Raw genomic sequence first — 22,654 nt, forward strand, 5'->3', positions numbered from 1 at the left:
CGTAATTACCTAGAAGAGTCAAATTCACAGAGACAGAAAGCAAAAATGTGGCTACCGGGGGCTAGAGGGAGGGGGACAGGGTTTGTGCTGAAAAGGGCCTGCACATCAGTTAAAAGATGAAAAAGTTCTGGAGCTGATGGTGGTGGTGGTTGCACAACAATGTGAGGATGCTCAGTGTCACCGAGCTGCACACTTACAACGAACAAAACGGTCAATCTATGTGTCTTCTACCACACGCACAAACTCTGTATGGCGAAGGAAGGGAAGGAAAGAAGGGAGGGAGGGAGGAAGGAAGGAAAGGGAGGGAGGGAGGAAGGAAAGGAAGGGAGAGAGGGAAAGGAGGGAGGGATGGAGGGAGGAAGGAGGGGATAATAGGCTGATGATAAGCAGAAAGATGACAGACAGACGGACAGGCAGATAATAGAACTGCATGTAAAAAACAGCGCCTACTGCTGGCCTGACCCCTGCCCCGCTCCCAGCTCACTTCCCCGTGGCTGCACCCAGGTTCATCCACCTGCAGGGCAACCACGAATCACCGAGCAATCCGGTTGAAATGCAGATTCTGACTGGGGAGTGGGCTGCCTCCCCACACCCCACCCGAGGAGCAGGGTGACTCAACCTGGAGCCATCCAGGGGCCGCGCTCATCCACCCAAGACGAGGTGCAGTATTAACCCAACCAACCCCACACCCCAGGCCTGCGTGTGCTGGGGCTGCCTGTCACCCTGCCTGCCTTCTCCCTGAGCCTCTGTGCTGGGCACAGCTCTGGACAGGGCAGCTGTGGGTTATCACCCAGGAAGCTGAAGGGTGACGCTGCCAGGTGTTGGAAACTTCACTCTGCCGGGACCTGCGGCCATACGGTCACCAACCAGAGTTAATTAGACTGGAAGTTAATTAGGTGCGGAATGTGTTTTTGCACTTGCTATAGAAAAGGTGCCCGGCTAAGTAAACAATAGGTCAACAGGCTTTGAAAAAAGGGAACAAAGTGTCCTCACAGCCCAGGGACTGTTTACAACCAGCCAGACACAGCACACAGATAAGCGGTCACACTGCTCCCAGCTGCCCCTGAAGCAGGGGCCTCACCGAAGAGCTCCAGTCATGACAGAAACTCAGACGGGTCAAAACAGCCTCCATGCCCTCAGACTTTTCCTTTTTAGGACAAGCAGCCAGTTAGAAAGGAAGACCCACTCTCTCTGCTCCCGGGCTCCTGGGGCTGCATCCTCACCAGTTCCCTTGGGTCCGCTGAGCCCCATTCCTCTGACCAGGGCAGCCAGTGCTCCCTTGGGGGTGGCCAGGGAGCCAGCCTGGGCTGAGATGTCACCTCAGGTGCCGGGCAGAGCATCAGCTAGACGTGCATGCATACACATGTGCACTGACACGCATACACATGCACATTGCAACTATATGCACACACACAACTACATGCATACATATGCACATGTACACATGGCACACATGCACACATGCACATGTACGCACATACACACGTGCACACACAGGCATGTGTGCAATTACACACGTGCCCGTGTACACCTACATGCACACACATACATGTACATGAACACCTACACGCACATACCCATATCTACGTGCACACACACACGCAGGTATATACCTGCATGCATGCACACACCTGCACCTCATCCCCCCCACGACTAGTGGCACAGTTCTCACACCTTGAAGCAGGGCCCAGGGCATCCACACAGCTGATCAAGGACCCCCAGGACGTAAGCAGCCTGTAACCCCGACAGACAGCAGCATGAGTACCTGGGGAAGGAAACAGCAGAAGATAACGGTTTGATCCCAGGCATCAGAGCACCTCTGAGTTCTGTAAGGACGGGAATGAGACATTTGATCACGCATTTTTAAAGCACTTCCACCCTGACTCATGTTAAAAGGCAATTTTCAAGGACAAAACGGACCCTCGAACAGATATAAAAAATAAACGCACGTTAAAGACCTCAGCTAGCTTGTGGGGACGGTGTAGCTCAAGTGGCAGAGCACATGCTTAGCAGGCACGAGGCCCGGGGATCAATCCCCAGCACCTCCTCTGAAAGTAAATAAATGATTAAACCCAATTACCTCCCCCCTCAAAAAAATAATAAATTAGGAAAAAGAAGACCTCAGCTAGCTCATCCACAAGGGAGCCAGATGGACGTCACACACAGCTCAGAGACGTCAGGACAGCGCAGGTGTCCCTGGGTACAGACGCCCGAACCCTGGGTGTGCGGAGGGACACAGGAACACAGAAAAGCGCAGGCAGGATGAAGAGATGTGTGAATGGGGGCAAAGCTGCTCCTCCACCAGGAAAAGTGACCTCCACACCCTCAAGTCTAAGCCGAGTCCCCCGCTAACTCCATCCCGCCGCCCACACCTGCTCCTCCTGGCACTCGGCACAGGGGGCATCGCACACGCTGGCTGGCTGACGCCGGCCTCTCGGCCCCACTGAGCCCCAGGACGGAAGGCCGTCTGCCTCGTTCGCTGCTGCTCCCTGAGTTCAGCGCAGCACCGACTCGAGGTGGGTGCTGCTCGAAGAAGTGTGGGCAGAACAGATGAGTGGACGGGTCCAAACTCTGCTCGATCTGGGCACATGAGACCGGAAGTGGGAAGGGGCCCTGAGGCCCTTTTGCTGAGGTGGTGACTGAGGTGCCACGCAGGGCCCCTTAGAGCTGGACAGAGAGTCAGCCAAGGAGGAAGATAAAAGCCCCAGCCTCCAGCGGCAAGAGCAAAGCAAGGTATGCGAAGGACACAGTGAGAAACTCTGTACTGTGCCCTTTTGTGTTAAGGAAAGGCCTTTTACAGCTAGCAGTCTTCAACTGTAAGCAATTCATAATTACAGTTCCAGGCGGGAGGGTATAGCTCAAGTGGCAGAGGGCATGCTTCGCAGGCACAAGGTCCTGAGTTCAATCCCCAGTACCTCCATCAAAAACAAATAAATGAATAAACCTAATTACCTCCCACCAACCAAAAAACAATACAATTCCTTGACTTTAGAAAACATGTTTCCATCTTACTTCCAAGTCCCACATCCCTGTCTGATCATCGGACTCAGTGGAAACACAGTGGAGCGTTTACTCTTCAGCTGGAAGCTGGAACCGAGCACACTGCAAAGTACACAGAAAATCAATGTCCAACCCAACTCACACTATCAATAATTCTAACAGCCTTAGCGAGTCACAGAAAAGCCATGAGATGGCCCAGGGAAGGCCCTGCTGCTTAACTCTCATCGCCCCCTTACAAAGGTTGGGGCACCTGTTACGTATCAAGGACAAGGAGGTAACCTGTTTCTGAGAGTCTAGGAGCCAGGGAGGCCCGTTCACAGCTCCCATCTTGCTTAAGCCTCATGATTACCCCTGTAAATAAGGCTCATTACTACAATTTTAAGATAAAGTAACTGAGACTCGAGACAGAAAGGATAATATCTTCATCAAAAAGGGTCCCAATTGATTCTTCTGAAAAAATAAAAACCAGCTGATTCCAGATGCAGCACAAAAGAAAGATGGCATCTCTGAATCTGTCTGTTTAGGTGACACTATCATTTCAATCAATATCACTATCAGAGAAATGCAAATCAAAACTATAATGGGGGGGAGGGTATAGCTCAGTGGTAGAGCTCGTGCTTAACAAAACTACAGTGAGGTATCACCTCACACGAGTCAGAATGGCCATCATTCAACAGTGCACAAACAATAAATGCGGGAGAGGCTGTGGAGAAAAGGGAACCCTTCCTACACTGTTGGTGGGAATGTAGTTTGGTGCAGCCACTATGGAAAACAGTATAGAGATTCCTCAAAAAACTAAAAATAGATTAACCACATGATCCAGAAATCCCAATCCTAGCACGTATCTGGAAGGAACTGTAATTAGAAAAGATACATGCACCCCAATGTTCACAGCAGCACTGTTTACAATAGCCAAGACATGGAAGCAACCTAAATGTCCATCCACAGATGACTGGATAAAGAAGTTGCGGCATATTTATGCAATGGAATACTACTCAGCCGTAAATAAAAAAATAAAAGAATGCCATTTGCAGCAACATGAATGGACATAGAGATTATCACACTAAGTAAGCCAGAAAGAGAAATAAAAATACCATATGATACCACTTTTATGTGGAATCTGAAAAAAAAGGACACAAATGAACTTACCTATGAAACAGAAACAGACTCACAGACACAGAAAACAAACTAACGGTTACCAGGGGGGAAAGGAGGTGGGGAGGGATAAATTGAGAATTTGGGATTTGCAGATACTATCATACATAAAGTAGATAAATAACCAGGTCCTACTGTGCAGCACAAGGAACTATATTCAACATCTTGTAATAGCCCACAATGAAGAACACTACATATATACGTGTATGTATTACCGAATCACTCACTACGCTGTACACCAAAAATCAACACAACATTGTAAACCGACAATACTCCAATTAAAAAAAGGGAGAAGTGCTGTGAGACGGCGGTTTTCCCAAGGCCGCTCAGGCGCACGCCAGCCTTCTGTTTGTGAGAGAAACCCCCGCTTTTACTGACGCCGCCGCCGCGGCTCGCAGCCTCCAACAGGGCGGTGAACCCTCGGGCCACAGGGCACGGAAAGGGTCCTTCCTTCTCCAGGACTCGGGCCCCTCAGAAACCTGCACTGGCACCAGACGAGGCTGTGGGCCCATCTCACCACCAAAGCGCCCGTGGGGACCCCTCCATCCAGCCTCCCAGGGATGGCGCGCAAGGTCGGGGGAAGGGCAGGCTCGTCACCCCCGTCCCCAGGCCAAGTGGGCCGATCCCTGCCTTAGCCGCTCTCTGTGACAGCACGTCTCAGACGGGAAGACGCGGGATGCAGTGCACTCACCTCCACGTGGATGGGCACTGGGTGGGCACGGCACAGCCAGCCCGGGGTGGGCCTCTTCTGAGCCTGCCCCCCTGCCCCGGGGGACGCCAGTGCTTCTGCGGCTGCCGGCACCAGGTAGTTACCGCATCCCATGCGCACACCCTAGACTGTGTGTCGTGCACGCAGAGTTCCTCCGGGCCCACTCTCTCCGGGGCAGACGCCACTGTGAAGGGCTGGCTTGGGACCAAGCGCATAAACCTGGGCGGCTCGGCCAGCCCAGCTCCAGCGCAGCACCCCCGGCTTTGCGCAGACTCACCTGTTGCCGCCTGGAGTCCTGGGGGGGGGGGGGGGGGGGGACGGCGGGACGGACGTGAGATCGGCCGGCCCTCAGCAAGCGCCGTCGTCCAGTCGGAAGCTGCGCGGAGCCGGGTCCTGGGGAGGCTGCGGAGACGCGGCGACTTTGAGCAGAACCCCTGGAAGCCGGTGTGACGGCGCACCGGCCCCTGCAAACAGCGCCACGGAACGTGCCACACGTTCATCCTTCACAGCTGCGCACTCCCGCCGGCAGGCCAGCCCCTCGGGCGTGACCCGCAGCCGAAGAGCTTCGATGAGGGCGAGTGCTGGTCTATGGCAAGAGCTCTCCAGGCCTATCAGGCTGTTAGTGATAAAATCAGGAACTTTCAGAAAATAAACTGGGAAATAGCGGCAGGATACACAGCCAACGTGCGCGCACTGGCTGGGCACCTTGCGCTAGAACACCGTGTTCCTTCTCTTTCCTTTTGCTAGGTTATTTTATTTTTTTAATTTAAGTATAGTTGATGTACAGTATTACATGTTACAGGTGTACAATATAGTGATTCACAATTTTTAAAGGTGTACTCCATTTACAGTTGTTATAAAATGCTAGCTATAGTCCCTGTGCTGCGCAATGCGTCCTTGTAGCTTATTCTACACACGAGTTTTTACCTCTTACTCCCCTCCCTCTATGCTGCCCCTCCCCTCGCTGGTAACCTCGTGTGTTCTGTGTCTGCGAGCCTGCTTCTTGTTATATTCACTGGCTTGTTGCATTTTTTAGCTGCCACAAATAAGTGATATCAACCAGTTTTTGTCTTTCTCTGACTTACTTCACTTAGCATACCTTCTAAGTCCATTCATGTTGCAAATGGCAAAATTTCATTTTTGATGGCTGATTAATATTCCATTATCTATACGTACCACATCTTCTTTACCCAGTCATCTGTCGATGGACATTGAGGTTGTGTCCATGTCTTGACTATTGTAAAACGTGCTGCTATGAACATTGGGGTGCATGTCTTTTTAAATTAGTGTCTCAAACACTGCATCCTTTGAGCCAACAAATATTTTTTAAAGTTTTAAATAATTCAAGGCAGAATAAGAGATAATACCATAATTCTAATCTTCGAGTACTATTTAATGCCCTAGTACTAACATCTCATAAAACCTTCGAGAGCTATACTGCACCATTTATTTAATTCTACTTAGGCCACGAGTCTTTGAAGAAAATGCCCTATTTGGAAATGTTCTTGGCTGAGGATTTTTAATACAATCCTAACAATTTAACAGTCAGTCCCCAAGCATTTGGCCACCACGTGTAATGAGTGCCCCTCTAATATTCAGGAAGGAAGGGAAAGCAACCCCACAGCGCCCTCCCCATGTGCTGCATGTTCTCCGGTAATGTGTTCGCTTTGTTTGAGGAGAGGGAGCAAGGCCGTGGCGGAGACTGACAGAAGCGTGCTCGGACACTCCGTCCGTCAGATGCACCAGGCCCGGCTGCGTCCGGAGGGGCCTTGGAACAGGCACAACCTTCCAGCGCCTGGGCCCCCGGAGGCTCGCCCACCCCTCCCTGCCCCTGCCTGTGGCCCCCACCCTCCTGACTGTCACTCCCTCCTGAAGCAGTAGTTTTACAAATAAACACAGGAGCATCTAAGAAAGAAAAGGTCTTTTGTTACCCTACCATAAAAAAAAAAAATCCCACAAAACACTTTCTTCCCAACCAACGCTCTGGCAAACCGAGGGCTCTGAGTCCACCGTGTAGGTGCAGCCTGGCCCCAGACGTGGCACTGCTGCCTCCACACTGCAGGCCAGTTCTCCAAGACAGGGGCTGCAGACGCCTGGGTTTTGGGCATTTGTGGAAACACAAGTGGCCCTTCAACAATGGGGAGCTGATGAGTATCAGGAAGTGAGGAGAAAAGTGAGGTCCCAACCCTGCACCCTCTTTCCAAAAGCAGATGGGAAATCTTAGACTGTAAACTGCAAGTCCTTCCACCAAAGGCCACTGAAATCAAAAGTTGAATATCTAAAAGCCAATGCACGGTCATCTGAAAACATCCACCCTCCAGGCCCGCCCCGGCCCCTGCTCACAAGGGTAGGGTGGGGGGACAAGAAGGATGGGTCTCATTCCTTCTTGTCAGCGCCTGGTGTGCTGTTTGATTTGCTCTGTTCCATCTGGCCAGCTGCCCAGGCATCAGGGAGCCGGTCTCCAGGTTAACCTGGCTCCGTGCATGGTGCTCCCAGGGCAGCAGGTCAGGGCACTCGCTCAGTGTGGGGAAGGGTGGAAGGGACACATGACTCCAGTGTAACCTGGGCTCAGCTTCCTGGTTCACAAAAGGGAGGTGACAAAACACCAACCGGACCAAGCAGCTGCAGGAGCTGAAAGAGACTAGGCCCCCAGAGCACTCGGCAAGGTGTCCGGCATACCTGCAGCCAGGCTCGTCACACAAGCAGGGGCCCGGGAAGGAAAGGTCTCCATCAGCAACCTGGACGCGCTCCGAAAATCTGTCCCAAGCCAGCTGTCTGCAGGACACCAGCCCGATTTCTCAGCAGGCTTTGGGAGGGAGGGTTTGAGCAGGGAGGCCCCGGAAATTGAAAGTATGCATGCCAGACACTAACTACTATATACAAAATAGATAGCAAGCAAGGGCCCACTGCACAGCACAGGGAACTCTATTCAACGTCCTGCAGTAACCGATAATGAAGGAGAATATGAAAGTGAGTGTGTGTGGGAGTAGCACTGAGACATGACGCTGCGCGCCAGGAATCGACACAACACTGTGAACTGACCGACTACACTTATTCAATGAAGGCGATAACAATAAAAGTCACGTGGAAAGGCCTCCCAGGTTTGCCCAGGCAGCGCGTTAAATGCGCAGCTGCATGTGTAAGAGCGCCACACTATCCGCCATTTAAAGAACAGGTGAGAGTTCTAGGTCAAAGCTGAGGGATGTCTTCCCAGAGTCACTTCCTGGAACCGAAGAAGAACAAGAACGACAGGTCGGTACTCCTCACCTCTGTCTTCAACATGTGGGCCGTGCGGCACCGCCTCCTCCTGGCCTCTGCGGTTGTGAGTTATCTGCGGTCACGGTGACCTGCTTTCCCCCACTCTGGCTGCTTGCACGATGTCGTCCTTGCCTGTCGTTTTCAGTTTAATTATGATGTGTCCTGGCACAGCCTTCTTTGGGTTTATCCTGTCTGCGGTTCTCCTGGCTTCTGGAATCTGCAGGTTTATGTCTGTTACCGGATCTGGGGAGTTTCCAGGCATTAGTCCTGCTCATACTTTGTCAGCCCCAGTCTTCCTCTTCTGCTTCCAGGACTCTGAAGACACAGGGTTAGATCTTTGTCCCTGGGCCCCGGCAGCTCTGTCCTTCATTCTACTTTCTTTCTGTATTTCGGATCGGAAGCGATGGATTGCTCCGTCCCCTCTCCAGGCTTCCTGCTTCTCGCCTCCATTCAGATGCTGGGTCCACACACTGAGCCTTTCATTTTGGTTGTGATTCTTTTCAGTTCAGAAACTTCCATTAGGTCTTCTTTCAATCTGTTTTCCTGGGGCTTTCTGGTTTTTGTTTGTTTGTGTAGTGCGTTCGTAATTGTTCACCGAAGCATTGTCACAGTGGCTCCCCCGACGCCCCGGTTCGATAACTCGGGCATCTCGGTCATCTCAGTGCCGGCATCTGGTGATTTTTTTTATTCAGTTTGAGGTCTTCTTGGTTCTTGTATGACGAGTGATTTTTATTAGAACCTGGACATTTTCATACTGTATTATGAGATTCTGGGTCTTCCTTAAACTTCACATTTTATCTGGCTCCTTCTGATAACACGGGGCCAAGCGAGGGGCTGGGCAGGTACGGCCTCCTCCCTGGCAGATGGAAACAGACATTTACGCTCCCCCTGTGGCCTCCACGGGCACACGAAGGGGGAGGGCTCCTGACCGCCTGCCAGGGATGGGAGCCTGGCCCCCAGCAGGCCTCCGCCAGCGCCACCCTAGCGGGGGAGCGGGGGGGCCTCACTCCAGCAGGGTGGACGCCCGGCGCCCACTCAGCCTTGCGGGCGGGCACGGGGGTGGCTCGTCTCCGCGCGTTGGCTGGAGGACAGCAGTCTTCCCTGGTCCTTTGCTGGGAAAGCAGGCTTTTGTTTTTGCTTGGTTTTTCTCTGCAGCCTTTGGCAGTTTTGAATTCCTGGGTTATTCAGCTCCAAGTCTGGGATAAACGAGGCAAAAAGAAAACCCAGGGAGCTCGTCACTGTGTCGCCTCTTGGATCCCGAGGTCCCCGGCCAGCCTGCCCTCTCCTCTTCACCTTTCAGAGTCTTGTTGTTTGTTTTATATGTGATACCCCAAGTGTTCACCTGTGATTAGTGGGAATAGGGGAAAGTGTTTCTGCTCCGTTTTCCCAGAAGCAGAAGCCCCAGCGTGTTATTCTTCATCTCTAAATAGACTCCCAAAGTATCAAAGTCAAAGGAGATAAGCGCCCTTAGAGAGTTGTTTCAAGGACACATAGAATTAACTCTGCGGAGCAGTATTTTCTCACCACGCACACACTGGCCTATTTTTAGATGCATTATAGGGCCTGTGACAATGATATTTTCACACTGATCTTATCATTCAGAGTCAATACATTGTTAAGAAAATAAAACTGCTAATTTCAGCCTCTCCAGATTGTTCCCTCTGCTTCCAGTGATTTCATCTGGCAAAACTTGGCTTGAAAAAAAATACTGCAGAGTGAGATGCTAGGTTCTATGGAGAACGTAACAACGAACACAACCCCATTTTCCCTCCAGGCGTCTGGAAACCAGAGGAAAGACACGCGGGGAACAAAACAGCAAAGGCAGAATGCAGCGAAGGACACCAGGTCACGCGGTGGCAGTCTGGAGGAAGGTGAAGCCCTGCCCCTGCTTCGACTGCTTCACAGAATCTGTGACACTGAGAGAGGGGACAAAATTCAAGTCGGGGATCACGAGGGGAAGGGACATTCCCAGGAAAAGAGACGCCGCAAGCGGAGGTGAGAACAGAGCAAAGACAGGGTGTGTGTGACAAACTCCAGACAGCACACAGGGCTCAGCACCTGTCTGGATAACAGGAGAGGACAGGGCTGTGACTGTCCATCATCACAGTGACGAAGCTGTCATTCCACAAATAAAAGTCCCTTAAACTCGTGCGTAAGGACATGTATGTGCGTGTGTGTAAAATTTCTTTTCCACAGAGAGGGACGTTCTGTGATGTCTCAACAAGGTGATGGGGCAAGTTCGATTAGGAACCATAAAGTTTCTATTTACCCTGTGAACTTCGAGGTAATAAAGTGTGGAGTTATCATCCAGAGACACTACAGACAAGTCAGGTATTAGCTCACGAGTACGGCCGACCTCAATCAGTTCAACTGGATCTCTCAGGCTGCACGGCGCCAGTGAGCCCTAAGTCCCTTTCCCCACCCCCTGAATTCCTGGCACCTCCTCCAGGGGGCCCCCGGGCTGACCTCCCAGCACGTGCAGCTGTGCACAGGCACCTTTTGTCCTTTAAGGTCTCTCAGTATAATGGCGCTTTGTCTGCCCTGCGGAGCCCAGAACAGTTGATTTTCTCCCACCTACCCCAACACCCACGTGCACATTCAGGCCCCTGTTTTGGGTCCAGAAAACAGAGGAATTCTGCAAATGACACCTTGACCCCTGAGGGTACTCGTTCAAAGTCTTCAGTAGTGCTGAAGATGTGACCCTCCTACAAAGACATTAACCATCACCATAAAGACACAGACCACCTACAAAGATGTGTACCCACCTACAAAGACATGGGCCCCCTACAGAGAAGTGGGTCAACCAATCCAGATGTGGACCACCTACATTACAGGCTTTGCAGGTTTAGCGTCCAGATCCCAAACCTAAACTAAGATCTATTTCCAGGACTGCTTCTTCAGCAGGAGCCCGCGCTCCTTAAATCCAGGCCCCCCGCTCCCCCAGTCTGGCTCAGTGCTGGACACACAGGAGAATCTGAGAGCTGCTTGTCAAGTTTAACTGAAGCAGGGGTCCCCTCAATCACTGACAGCTGAACTCTTCGGGGAGTTTCTGTAACTCCAGAAAAGACTTTTAGAAAAGTAACTTCCCCTTTACATGACCTAAACCAGAAGTCAGCAAACTGTTTCTGCAAAGGCCAGACTGCCCGCTTTTGTCTTTCTGTGCTCTGCGGTCTTGGCTACAACCACTGCTATGAACACAGGGCACGCTGGGCGCCGACAGAACTACGTGCAGTGACAGAGCGGCCCAGTGGCCTGACCTGGAGGAAGGTGAGGCCACCCATCAGAGGCTCTCCTGCCACACCAGCCCCGCCTGTCGGGCTGAGGGTCGCCATACTAGGGCCTCAGAACCCACTCGGCAGCTGCACTAATAAACTGAGAGCCGGCTAAAATCCAAGTCCTCCACCCGCTGGCTCCACACTTGGCCTGGGCCGATCGTTCACCCACGTCTGTGCCACTCTCTCAAGGCTAAACGTGCAGTCCTCACAGGCCAGCCCGGAGCATCAGGGGGCCACAACCCTGCAGCCCCTCCAGAGAGCCGCACAGAGAGCTGCTCTCCAAGCTGGTCCACAGCCCTGCCGCCTTTGCGAACCTGAACTAACCCCACTTCCGACACAGCATCCGCGCCTGGATCTGGAAGCAGCTGCCTAGAAGTGGGGGCGGGGGCTTCGGCTTCTGTGCAGAGCAGGAGAGTGAAGGGGGCTCGCGGTCCTGAGATGGACGGCCGCTCTCATCAGGCATGCCTACTTGTGTTCCACCTCGCCTCACAGATGAGGCCACCAGTCCCGCCACAGGAAGCCAAGACCTCTTAGCTAATCACAGCACGAGCAATTACGTTCCCCTCCACCAGACACCATGACGTCACAGCCTGGAATTCCAGCATCCTCTCCTGGGTTGCACTAACGTTGTTCAAGAGAAGGACCTTAAACCAACTGCTCAAAATCTCTCCACTTACTGCAGAATTACTCACTGGGGACCCACCCAGGCTTCTTTTGTCCCGCTGTGACGTACTTGCTGGTGGCAATCATGGTCTTAAGCATCCAGGGCTAGGAGGCGTTTATTTAGCAAACACTGACACAAAGCGTCCTCCACCGAGGTGCCGCTCAGAGCACACATGAACTCACTGACCTCTAACAACAGCCGCAACTGTCCCCATCTTACAGATGAGGAGGAAGACGTGCAGAGAGGTGAGTCAGCCACACAGCCACACGAGTGGTCAGCGGCTGTGGCTGGCAGAACAATGCGTCCCCCCGCCCCCCACAAACATGTCCTAATCCCTGGAGCCGGTGAGCATGCAGTTAAGGGGGACCTAAGGTTGCAGATAAATTAAGACTTCTCACCAGCTGACTTTAAACGAGATTACCCTGGATTAGCCGGAGGTACCCAGGGTAACCACAGGGCCTTTCAAACGGGGGAGAGGGGTCACGGTTCCAAGGATGTGACACAAGAAGGGCTCGGCCAGCCTCCACTGGCTTGAAGATGGAGAAGCCACAGGTGCAGGCAGGTTCTGGAATCTGGGAAGACAAGGAAGCTGGTTGTTCCTGGACCCTCCAGAAAGGAACACAGCCCTGCTGACGTCTTGATCTCAGCCCAGTGAGACCCCCTGGGGACCTCTGTGCCTTTCTAGGCCACTTGGTTTGTGGTAATTTGTTACAACAGCAGTAGGAAACGAAAACAGATTTTGATACTGGGAGTGGGGAGCCACCAGAACGAATGTGGAAGTGGCTCTGAAATTGGGCAACTCGCAGAGGCTGGAAGAACTCAGCAAGGTGGTAGAAAGAGCCTAGACTGCCTCGTACAGACTGCTGGTAGAAATACGGGTGCTAACAACCCGCCAGGCTCCGAGGGAGCGGGGAGTGCAGAAGAGAAAACCTAGTTTGTCCTAGAGAACACCTCGGGCCGCATGAGCAGACTGTCGGCAGGAAGCTGGAACTGGGGGCACTGGCGGTGGGGTCCCAGGTGGAAACGGGGAACCTGTTACAGGAAGCCAGAGCAAAGGGGGTTAGTGTCAGAGGTGGTCTTCAAGGACACGCGCTGGGATGCAACAGGGTCCATATCGCCCCATCATCAGGAAATGGGGATGAGGAAAAGGGCTAAAGAGGAGGTCCTGGGGCCCAGTGGGGTCTAGCCCAGGCGCTGATGGGGGGGGTCTAGCCCAGGCGCTGATGGGGGGGTCTAGCCCAGGCGCTGATGGGGGGTCTGCCTGGGTCTCTGATGGGGGGCCTAGCCCAGGTGCTGATGGGGGGTCTGCCTGGGTCTCTGATGGGGGGTCTACCCCAGGCTCTGATGAGGGGTTTGCCTGGGTCTCTGATGGGGGGCCTACCCCAGGCGCTGATGGGGGGTCTACCCCAGGCACTGATGATGGGTCTGCCTGGGTCTCTGATGGAAGGTCTACCCCAGGCTCTGATGGAAGGTCTACCCTGGACTCTGATGTTGGGGGACTCTGACGTGAGGTCTGTCTGGGCACACTGGTCACTCCCTCACCGCCCTGCTTCGCTTCCTTCCCGTCAGTGATGGGCTGTGACACGGTACCATTTATCTCCTTGTTCGCCTCTCCCCTCCTCTGACGCCCATGGAGCAGCGCCCCCCTTGAGGTCACTCACTGGAGAGTGCGCACCTGAAACAGGGCCCGCAGGTGCGCCTTCGGGCAGGGCTCACATTTGATGACTGGTGGGGCACATCTCTTCAGAGCTCTCGGACCAGCCGAGGGAGTGACAGAGAGGAGGTGCTGGCAGCTTCTGTCTCGTCACTGGGTGATGGCCTTTCGCTGCCGGGACTCGCCAAACCATTCAGAGGAACCACCCCACATGCCTCTCCCTGACAATCAGGCAAGGGTCAGGGTGACGATGACACAGCGGCAGGAGAAGGGCCGGCCCTGGACGAAGCCTCAGTCCCACTCATCCTCTCCAGCTCCGAGTCCCCACTCCTACTGTCCTAATCCCTCGGAAGGAGCCTTGTGCCAACTGAGTAAGACGACTAACTCAACAGCCCCGCAAGCCACCTCCTCTCTGCTCCACCCACCACTCTACTCGCGAGCTTCGGGCAGCAAGCACTCTGTTACTTGGCAAGGACATGCCGAGGGCAAAACAGGAACTCAGACCCCTTACTATCATTTTCGTTACATAAACACTCTCCTACCCCACCCACCCAACATGACCAAGAGCATGGTTAAAATACAGTGCATCCTCAGCTGGGCTTCAGCCTTTTGCCTCACTTATAAAAATTAAAATGAATGCAACTTTGAAGACTATGTCTGTGGAATATAAAGAAAATTTGAAAGCAAGGCAAAAGGAGGAATCCCCTAAAAGTTAAACTTTTGAATTTACAACAAGGACTATCTAAAAGGCAAAGATTCATACCTGCCTTTTCCCTCCAAGTTGCCCAAAACCCCACAGTCTCTGAGGAGCCAGGCACAGAGGTGGCCCATGTCACTGTTGACTCCACGTCTTGGTCACCTGGAGTGTGTGTACACAGGTCTGCGATGTTGGGGAGGAAGCCTGACACCCCCCCGCTGGCCCGGGGGCCTAACTGAGCTCACACCCGGGGTTCCGGGAATAGGGCAGCTGCCTAGGCAGACAGGAAATGAGTCGCTGCCCCCGGGAGCCCAACGAGGACCTCTCATCAGCCAGATTACAAAATCCTCTGGCTGTCAAGATTCCAGCCGCATTGCGTCCTTGGCACTGAGGAAGAAAGTGGCCAGTTGAAATCACACTGCTCCTTCATACTTTAGATGCCAAGACGCCTGCTCTGACACCAAGGGTCAGCTCCTGTTCCAGAAACACCACACCATGGGGTGAAGGTCAGCTTCTCAGGGCAGCCCCCGTCGGGCTCTTGGTTTGGGTCCCCCAGGGCCAATCCTGCATTACCCTCTTATAAACCAAGGACAGCAGTGAGGTCCAGACAGTCAGTGATTCTAAGGACCAGCCTTGTACAAGACAGGCAGACAGGTCGTGTAAACTTGATCTGATTTCTAGAACTCTCCTTCCATCCCTACCAAATGCTTAGTGCTGAAGGCTGAGCTTAAGTAAAGAATTTTAGAGGAACCTCACTTGGCCATCTGGGGGTGAAGAACAGAGCAGGGAAGGTACATTTGTACCTGGGAGGTGCAGTTTTCACAGCATGATTGCAAATAAATGAGTCAAGATGTTAAACCACCACAATAACAAAAAAGGACAGCAAGAGAAAGCAGGAGGGAGGGAGGCGGGGTAGACGTCTGACGGTGGCCTTCATTAATTCACTTTTAAATAGAGGGTGAGTTATAAGCTTGTTTATTCAGGAGACTCGTGCGCCCAAGTTGGCAACTTAAAAATTCTGGACAGGACTTTGACGTGTTCATATCACTTTTTAAAGTGCAGGCATTAAAAAAGTCAGACCTTAAAGTCACGATTCCAAAAAGTCACGCTCATTGAAAACAGGTCACCCTATTCAGTTTCTCTCCTTACTTGCAGTATCTCATACTTTTTCATGGGGAAGGAAATATATTCTATTGTAACACTCTGATCATCAGTGTAATTTAGCAGAGTTAACTGAAAGTTTGAATCAAGAACCTGTGATAAACTACTTTAGAAGATTTACATATATACTACATACACTAAAAATAATTATTCTTCATCTTAAAAATGCCTCTACAAAAAATCACATCAAAATCCCATAAGGTACCTGAGCCTAGATCAAGCCAATGATAAGCAGAAAATGCAGACACCCACTGGCACTGAGGGAGGAGACCTGAGTTCTGCCTCCTGCTTTGCTGCCTGAACCCTCAGGGAATGTTCCAAGCCTCCGCTTTCTCTTTTGTAAGGAGGGGTAATTATCCTATCTCTGCTCATCCCTCAAGGTTTTTCTGGATAGCCACTGAGATCCTGTTGGGGGTAGGACTTAAATGCCTCTGGTTACCACTAGCTGGCTGGGTCCCTTGCTCCGGAGCCAAACATGCCTAAGGGTACACAAGTCGTCAACAGGTTCTTGCTCTGGAGTCCGGGGTGCTTTCCAAGCGTTACCTGGATGGTCGCTAAGGGGCACCGAGTGTCCGAACAGTTTCCCAACCAGCAAAGGAGTCAAGTGGGAACAGAGAGGGGCCAAGGGGGACCGCACGCTGTGACTGGGCGCCTGATCCCCGAGACGAGGACCTGCGGAGCAAGGGCGGGACCCTGTGTGGGGCGGGAGACTCCTGCCCTGGGGGGTCTTTGGCCCAGGGGGGCCTTGCCCTGGGAGACCCCGGCCCTGAGGGGCACCTGGCTTGGGGGCCGCTTCTCTCCAACTGGAAGCCCCTCGCCCCTCACCTGCGGTGTCCCAGATGGAGATGTTGTAGGAGCGCCACTGCTTCAGGTAGAAGGCGCCGCCCACCGTGCTGACGGTGTCCGTGAAGCGCCGCTCCATGTACCTCTGCAGCAGCGACGTCTTGCCCACGTTCATGTCCCCCAACAGCACGATCTTCCCGTCGGGTTTCCTCATCTTCCCGCAGGAGGCCCCCTCCTTTATCCCCGCGCCCTTCTGGCCGTGCGCAGCTGGGGCAGCCTGACGCCCCGAGACTACTCAGACCCGGGACTCGCGGAAATTCGGACTCGCGGGGACCCCGAACTTACGGGGACCCTCCGGTCCCGACGCCTGGGAACGCGGAAGAGGAAGCGCGTCTCCGCGCTGGGCAGGTGCCGGGGACCCAGCCCGACGCCCACCTCGGGTGTCCAGACCGCGGCGGTCGGCACCAGGTCCAGGGCGCCCCGGGCCCGCCCCGCCCCGGCCCTTCGCCCGCCCCGGCCCCGCCCACGACGCCGCGGGCCTCGCCTCGGGTCCTGCCCCGCCCCTCCTCCCCGCCCCCCGTCGGCCCCGCCCCACCTTTCCGCACCCCGGGCCGTCCCCGCCCACGTGGACTTGGCTCCCGGGCGGTCCGGGGGCTCTGCCCCCGCGCGGGCGGTGCTTTCCGCGGGGAAGCCTTCGGAGGACTCCCGCAGGTGGCAGCGCCGGCTCGGGGCCGCTCGAGGACGGAGAGTCGAGTCCCAGGAGGCGGGTCTGCGGGGCCACCGCTCGGGCCTCACGTGGGCCTGGGGTGGATACACCGCAGGAACTCGGCCCCGGCCTGGCGACCTCAGAGCCGAGAGCCCCCGCACGAGATGGGCCCCCAGCCCAGCCCACCAGGCTTTCCTCCTCTGCGGGCGCGAGTGTGGCCGCTGGGCCCGGCGCAGGGAGAGCTTTCCTTAAGTGAGAGTCTGCGAGAACCCATCCTCCGACTGTTAATGATGGGGGCCGGGGGGCGCTTGCTAGTGTTGTTTTTGTTTAGTTTTGTCCATTTTGGCAAGAAGCCGTTCATGCAGTTTTGTACCTGAGAAGCGGACCCAGCCCGGCGTCAGTAAAAACTTTGGAGGGAACCTTGACGTCGGCAGTCGCGATGACTACCGACGAAATCTTTCCTCCTTCCTTTTTCAATGGTGTAGACCTCGACAGGGCTCTAAAATCCTCCGCTTGTGGGATTCGGTGTTTATCTGAGACAATGGTGATGCTCTGGTTTGAACATCGGGGGGCGATGTTTGCTGCGGCCGCGCGGTGTCCTCGGGCTCCCTGTGGAAGGCGGGGCGAGGCGTGAAGGGGACTCACCCGCAGCAGCCAGACCCTGCCACGCTCCTGCGGTGCTCCGGGTTCCCGACCCCGCAAGTCGGGACTCTGCCCACCTTTCCCGCCCGGTGCCTGGCGCGGAGAATTCTCTCAGCAAATTTGCTGCAAGAAACAAGAAAGGAAGGAGGAAAGAAAGAAAATTTAAGTTGTCCAGTACTTTGAAAAACTAAAGTTAACCGGGAGAATGTTTCCATATCAAATTTCAACCATTCCTAAAAATACCTTAAAGACTGTCGCTTGCCTCATTCCTCTTCAGGAAGCAGGATTGAGGAAGAAGTTAAAAAGTTTAAAGTCAGTTTAAACTAGCCAGTCACATGCCAAGTACAATGTTTATTCTGCCTGCATTTAAACCACTGGCCTAACAGGGTAATCCTTTTTCCAACTGCTTAGACGAAGTGCCCTGGGCCAAGAAAATGATGTAGTTTTTTTTTAAAGAGATGCAGACTGAGCAATTCTGGGAATGTCCAGTTACAATAAAAGCAGTAAGAAAATGTGGTTTCTTCTGTTGGATTTTGCAAAGTGGAGTTTATAGATACTTTGTTGTGGAACAATTCTACCTTTAAACTACTTTCCTCTTTTCTTAAACAGACAAACAACAATAAAAACCCTGCTTATCCATCATGTATTCATTTAGCAGGTAGAAATGGAGGCACTAAGTGATAAGTGCCGGCCTAGGGCTGCAGCAGAGAGAAAGGCAGGCAGTTTGACGGAGAAAACCGAGCAGGGAGGTAGACAGAGAGCGAAGCCTGGGAACGGATGCCTCTCCAGGTCCCACTTTAAACAGGATGTCTGCAAAGACGAGGTTTCTGGGAGAATTAGAATGCAGTCAGGAGTTAAATGTGAAGTCATTGGGAGGAAGAAGGATTCAAGTACAGAGAGCAGTGAGTGCAAAGGCCCTGAGGCAGAAGGCTGCCCCATAGGCTTGATGGACACAGGGAGGCCAGAGCAGCTGGAGCACAGAGCAGGGAACAGAGCAGGAAAGCTGGACATCAGCCCCATGAGGAAGTGGGTAGGTGGCCAGGGAAGGTCATAAGGGTCTGTGGTCATGATAAAGGCTGGGGCCTGTACTCTGAACTAGGCAGAAGTGAGGCAGGAGGGAAGGGGGCAGGGCACAAACATTAAAAGAATGACATAGACATTGAGTATACGACATAAACTGGTTAGAACTAACTGGGCCCCAGATGGCGAAGGATTCAACTTCTGGGAGAACTTGAGCCTCAGTACATGCTCACTGTAATACACCAGCTGCTAAATGACACCCCCACAGGCGCCAGGACAGTTCCCAGGCTGGCCATAAAAGGCCAAAAAGTGGGTGGGGGCCCAGTTTCTGGAAATGCCTGACCCTTCCCCAAAATAGTTGTAACGATCCTCCCACTCCTTAGCCCATGCGATTACCCAGCCCAGGAAAACTACCCGCCCCCGCCCCCGCACCCGGGGCGGCTCTCGCTTTCCGGGTCGGCCCTGTGCAGGGCCACGTTCCCTTCTGAGGCGTCCTGCACTCTGCCTGAGGAGTGTGCACCTCTCTGAATAAGCCCGCTTTCACTTTACCATGGCTCGCTCTGAAATTCTTTCCTGCATGAAGCCAAGGACCCTTCCTTGGTGGCGCACGTCCCAGGGACTCACCTGAGACCTGGAATGTGACCATCCTCTCGTGTCCCACTTTTCTGCAACAGGAGGGTGCGTGAGGTGGCGGAGCAGAGGAGGAATCATGACCTGTCCTAACGCCCGCCTGCTGTGTTGAGGTGGCCCTGGCAGGTTCAGGATTATCAGGGAGGGACTGACGGCGGAGACCCGCGTGATGGCAGGGGAATTCTCAGAGCTGTCTACTTTCTGGATGTATGTTGAAGGTGGAAGCTAATGGATTTGGTGTGGATTGGATGTGGAATTAAAGAGTAGGGGAGAAGGGAGAGGAAAAAGGAGCTGGGGAGGGGAGGAGAGAAGAGCCCAGAGCCAGCATCCAGACAGATGGGTACCACATACATCTTTCCCAACTCTAGAGGAGGGCAGTCCATTTCGAGAGCAGGGCTTCCTGACTTTAGCACAACTGATGTTTTGGACTTGATAACCGTAGGTTGTGGTGGGTGTCCTGTGGCTGTTCATCAGTACCCCTGGTGCCCACAGGGGAGCCCCTTGCGGGTCTGTAGGCTGGACATCAGAGATCAAGGTCAGGCCGGCTCTGGGCATCGCTGGTGCTGCTGTTGGCAAGAGACCCCGCCAGCCGCCCTGTCTCGGCAGCAGCCAGACTGGGCCAGACTCTAGAACCAGGGACACGCCAACTTCCTTCCCATCTGTTGGTCTAGGCCTTGCCTCCTGACTGATCTTCAGGTCGGGACCTTGTCGTGGAGGATGTGTGCCCTGGGAGGACTCTCAAGGGGCTTCAGGACAAAGACAGAGGGTTGGAGGGCGGTGCTGCTACCAGCCTGGTCTTCCTCATCAGGTCTCAGCCTCTGCTTCCCAGGGCAGTGGGCGTGGCCATAAGTGTGGGTCAGAGTACAGGTGTGAGTGTTAGTGTGAATGAGGTTGTGTGTGAGTGCGGGTGTGGTGTGGGTGTAGGCAGGGGTGCAGGTGTGGGTGTGTTATGTGAATGCAGGTCTGGGTGTAGGTGTGGGTGCAGATCAGGGTGTGGGGTGCCCTGGGTTCTGCAGTCACCCTGGTTCCCACCACCCCTCCATCTCCGCTCATAGGTGGAGAAGCCCCTTTTCTCTCTGAACTGATGGTTTTGCCTGGGCGCGCCCGAACACAGGATGCCTCTTCTGCCTGCCTCTAAGACTGGGGTCCTTGGCGTCTGGCCACCCCTGCAGTCCTGGTCAGGTCTTAGAACCCAGTCACAGGGGTGGTGCGGCTCAGGCGAGGCCCCAGGCTCTCCAGACACAGAGGAACCGAGTCACGGGAGGACCTCTCTGAGCCCACCCCACACCCACTGAGCAAGAAGCTGGGTAGGCCCAGCTGGCAGGGGGGTCTTCTCAAGCCCCCCAGGCGAGTCAGAGCAGCTCGAGCCTGACACCCTGGCTCTGGGCTAACCCCGGGGCTGATCTCACTGAGGACCAACCGCAGTCTCTAATCAACGGACCGCTGCTCCTCCTTTGTGCAAAAGCAGGCCTGTCTGCTCAGCAGACCAACACTCCTCTCCCGTCGCCTCAGGCCTGGGATCAGGCTTCTGCTTTCCGACAGTCCCCCATCCTTCCGTGAAATCTGATATTTCAGCTGAACTGCTCAACTTCCTCTTGTGAAATGCCGTGAACGTCCCTGTCCAGAGAGAGCAAGGAACCTTAAACTGATCGCTTTCGGTTTTTCTGTAATTGATCAGGTTTTGAATGCTTTTTGAACACTGTATGTGAAAGTCTTTTCTAAGTCGTGCCAATCCATCCACGATCACCTCTTCAGTCTCACTGTCTGTCCGCGTGGTGGCCCGAGTGGAGAATCTGATGGCATCTTGGCCTCTCTGAGCAGAGAGGGTTTTCAGTCCTCCAGGAGAGCATCGCTGTTCCTGATCTGATCCGGATGTGCCCACTTTAAGATATTCCTCTTCCTACCATGGAGGGTCCCGTCTTCTCGTCCCTGCGGAGTCTCAGCATCTCCAGGGATGCGCTGCAGGTCATGTCCCCTCCCCCACCAAGGTCCTCTCCATGGGGCTCCTTAGCGCTTCCTCCAGAGAGCCTGTGCCCCCAACCCCCGTGATCCCTGAAACTCCTCTTGACTCGTCACCGGCAACCCATCTAATGATTACTCAGTCTTTCAACACATCCGTGGCCTTTGACCATGTTTCCTGCTTCCTTCTTTGTGAAAATCTGTCCCCGTGGCCTTCCCACCTTCCTGGCTACACTGCCCTCTGCCTCCCAAGATCTACCCTTGGTCACAGGGTTGGCTTTTTAAATAAACTCCCCATACATTTGCAAAGCATGCTGTAAGTCTTCCTGCCCTGAAACTTCTTTTGCACATAATGTTACGCAGACTTCCCTGGGATGGAGCTTGGGCCCCACTGGAATCAAACCTAAATCCTGCGAAGAATAGGCATGTAAAAACAGACCTTCCTAAAGACTAGAATTTCCGAAGATCTGAAAAAAATAAAGAAACGATGACTAACACTGCTACCAAAGAAATCATGACACACATCGCAGGGTTTTAAGCCATGCTGTGGCTGGAGCCCTTAAGCAACCATTTAGTCTAATCTCAAGATTTCGTAATTCCGATACGTTTCTCAAATTGCATCACTGTGAGGTTTGGAGACCTTGCAGGGACGAGAACGTCCGAAGGCTCCGCACATGGGCAGAGATGAGGCCGCAGACAGCCGTCTTCAGGGGACCACGCAGGGCATGTAGCCACCCCTGGAAGGCCCCCTTGAAATCTGGACCATTGAGTCAGTGGTGGAGCCTGAAAATTTAACCAGAGACAGATTAACAGGAGGAAAGGAAAGAAGCTTTATTCACATGCATGAGTGTGTTCAGATGAAGAGGCCCCCCCGGGCTGCTGACTTTGGGGGTTTACGTACCAACTCCTTTGGGGAAAGGAGGGGCAGAAAGGGCTCCCACAGGAGAAAAATGAGCTTTTCATGCAATTCCTCCTCTCGGGGTGAGGGGTCAGTCTCTTCGCCCCACACAGAGGGCCACGTGCTGCCTTTAGTCAGATAAAGGAAGCTCTGAAAGGGCTTCTTTCTGCATTCGCTCTTTCTCAAATGTCTCAGTTTAAAATAATCTTCATACCAGCTCTGAGGGGCTGGGTGTGCCCTCCGGGACCAGTAGAGACCTTGCTTAGCGTCTGACTGGACGGGTCGTTCTGCCGGGGCCGACTGTGGCATTTGCGCCAGGCTCGCTGAGTCGTGCTAAGCCAGATCTCTGTGTCTCCCGTAGGAAACAGGCAAAGATCCCAGCACTCTGTGGTGCAATTCAGCTTTCATTCCCAAGGCTTAAACACCCATACTTGCTGTGGACT

General features: G+C 53.6%; 1 protein-coding gene across 2 annotated transcripts in view; it reads right to left on the bottom strand.

Moving 5' to 3' along the window:
- RAB20 (RAB20, member RAS oncogene family) overlaps positions 1–16,913 on the bottom strand; it is a 31,674-nt gene extending 14,761 nt beyond the window's left edge. The window contains exons 1-2 of one of the 2 annotated variants that reach the window (XM_074378527.1): positions 16,399–16,913; positions 1,673–1,765 (exon numbers count right to left, since the gene is read on the bottom strand). In XM_074378527.1, coding sequence (XP_074234628.1) covers positions 1,673–1,765; positions 16,399–16,570 — 265 coding nt within the window. In that variant the 5' untranslated portion in view covers positions 16,571–16,913. The remainder of the gene's footprint in view (positions 1–1,672; positions 1,766–16,398) is intronic. The other variant, XM_010952343.2, reaches the window with a different exon arrangement.
- Positions 16,914–22,654: the final 5,741 nt, after the last annotated feature.

Source organism: Camelus bactrianus, chromosome 14 (genome assembly GCF_048773025.1).
Source record: "Camelus bactrianus isolate YW-2024 breed Bactrian camel chromosome 14, ASM4877302v1, whole genome shotgun sequence".
Classification (NCBI taxonomy): Eukaryota; Metazoa; Chordata; class Mammalia; order Artiodactyla; family Camelidae; genus Camelus; species Camelus bactrianus.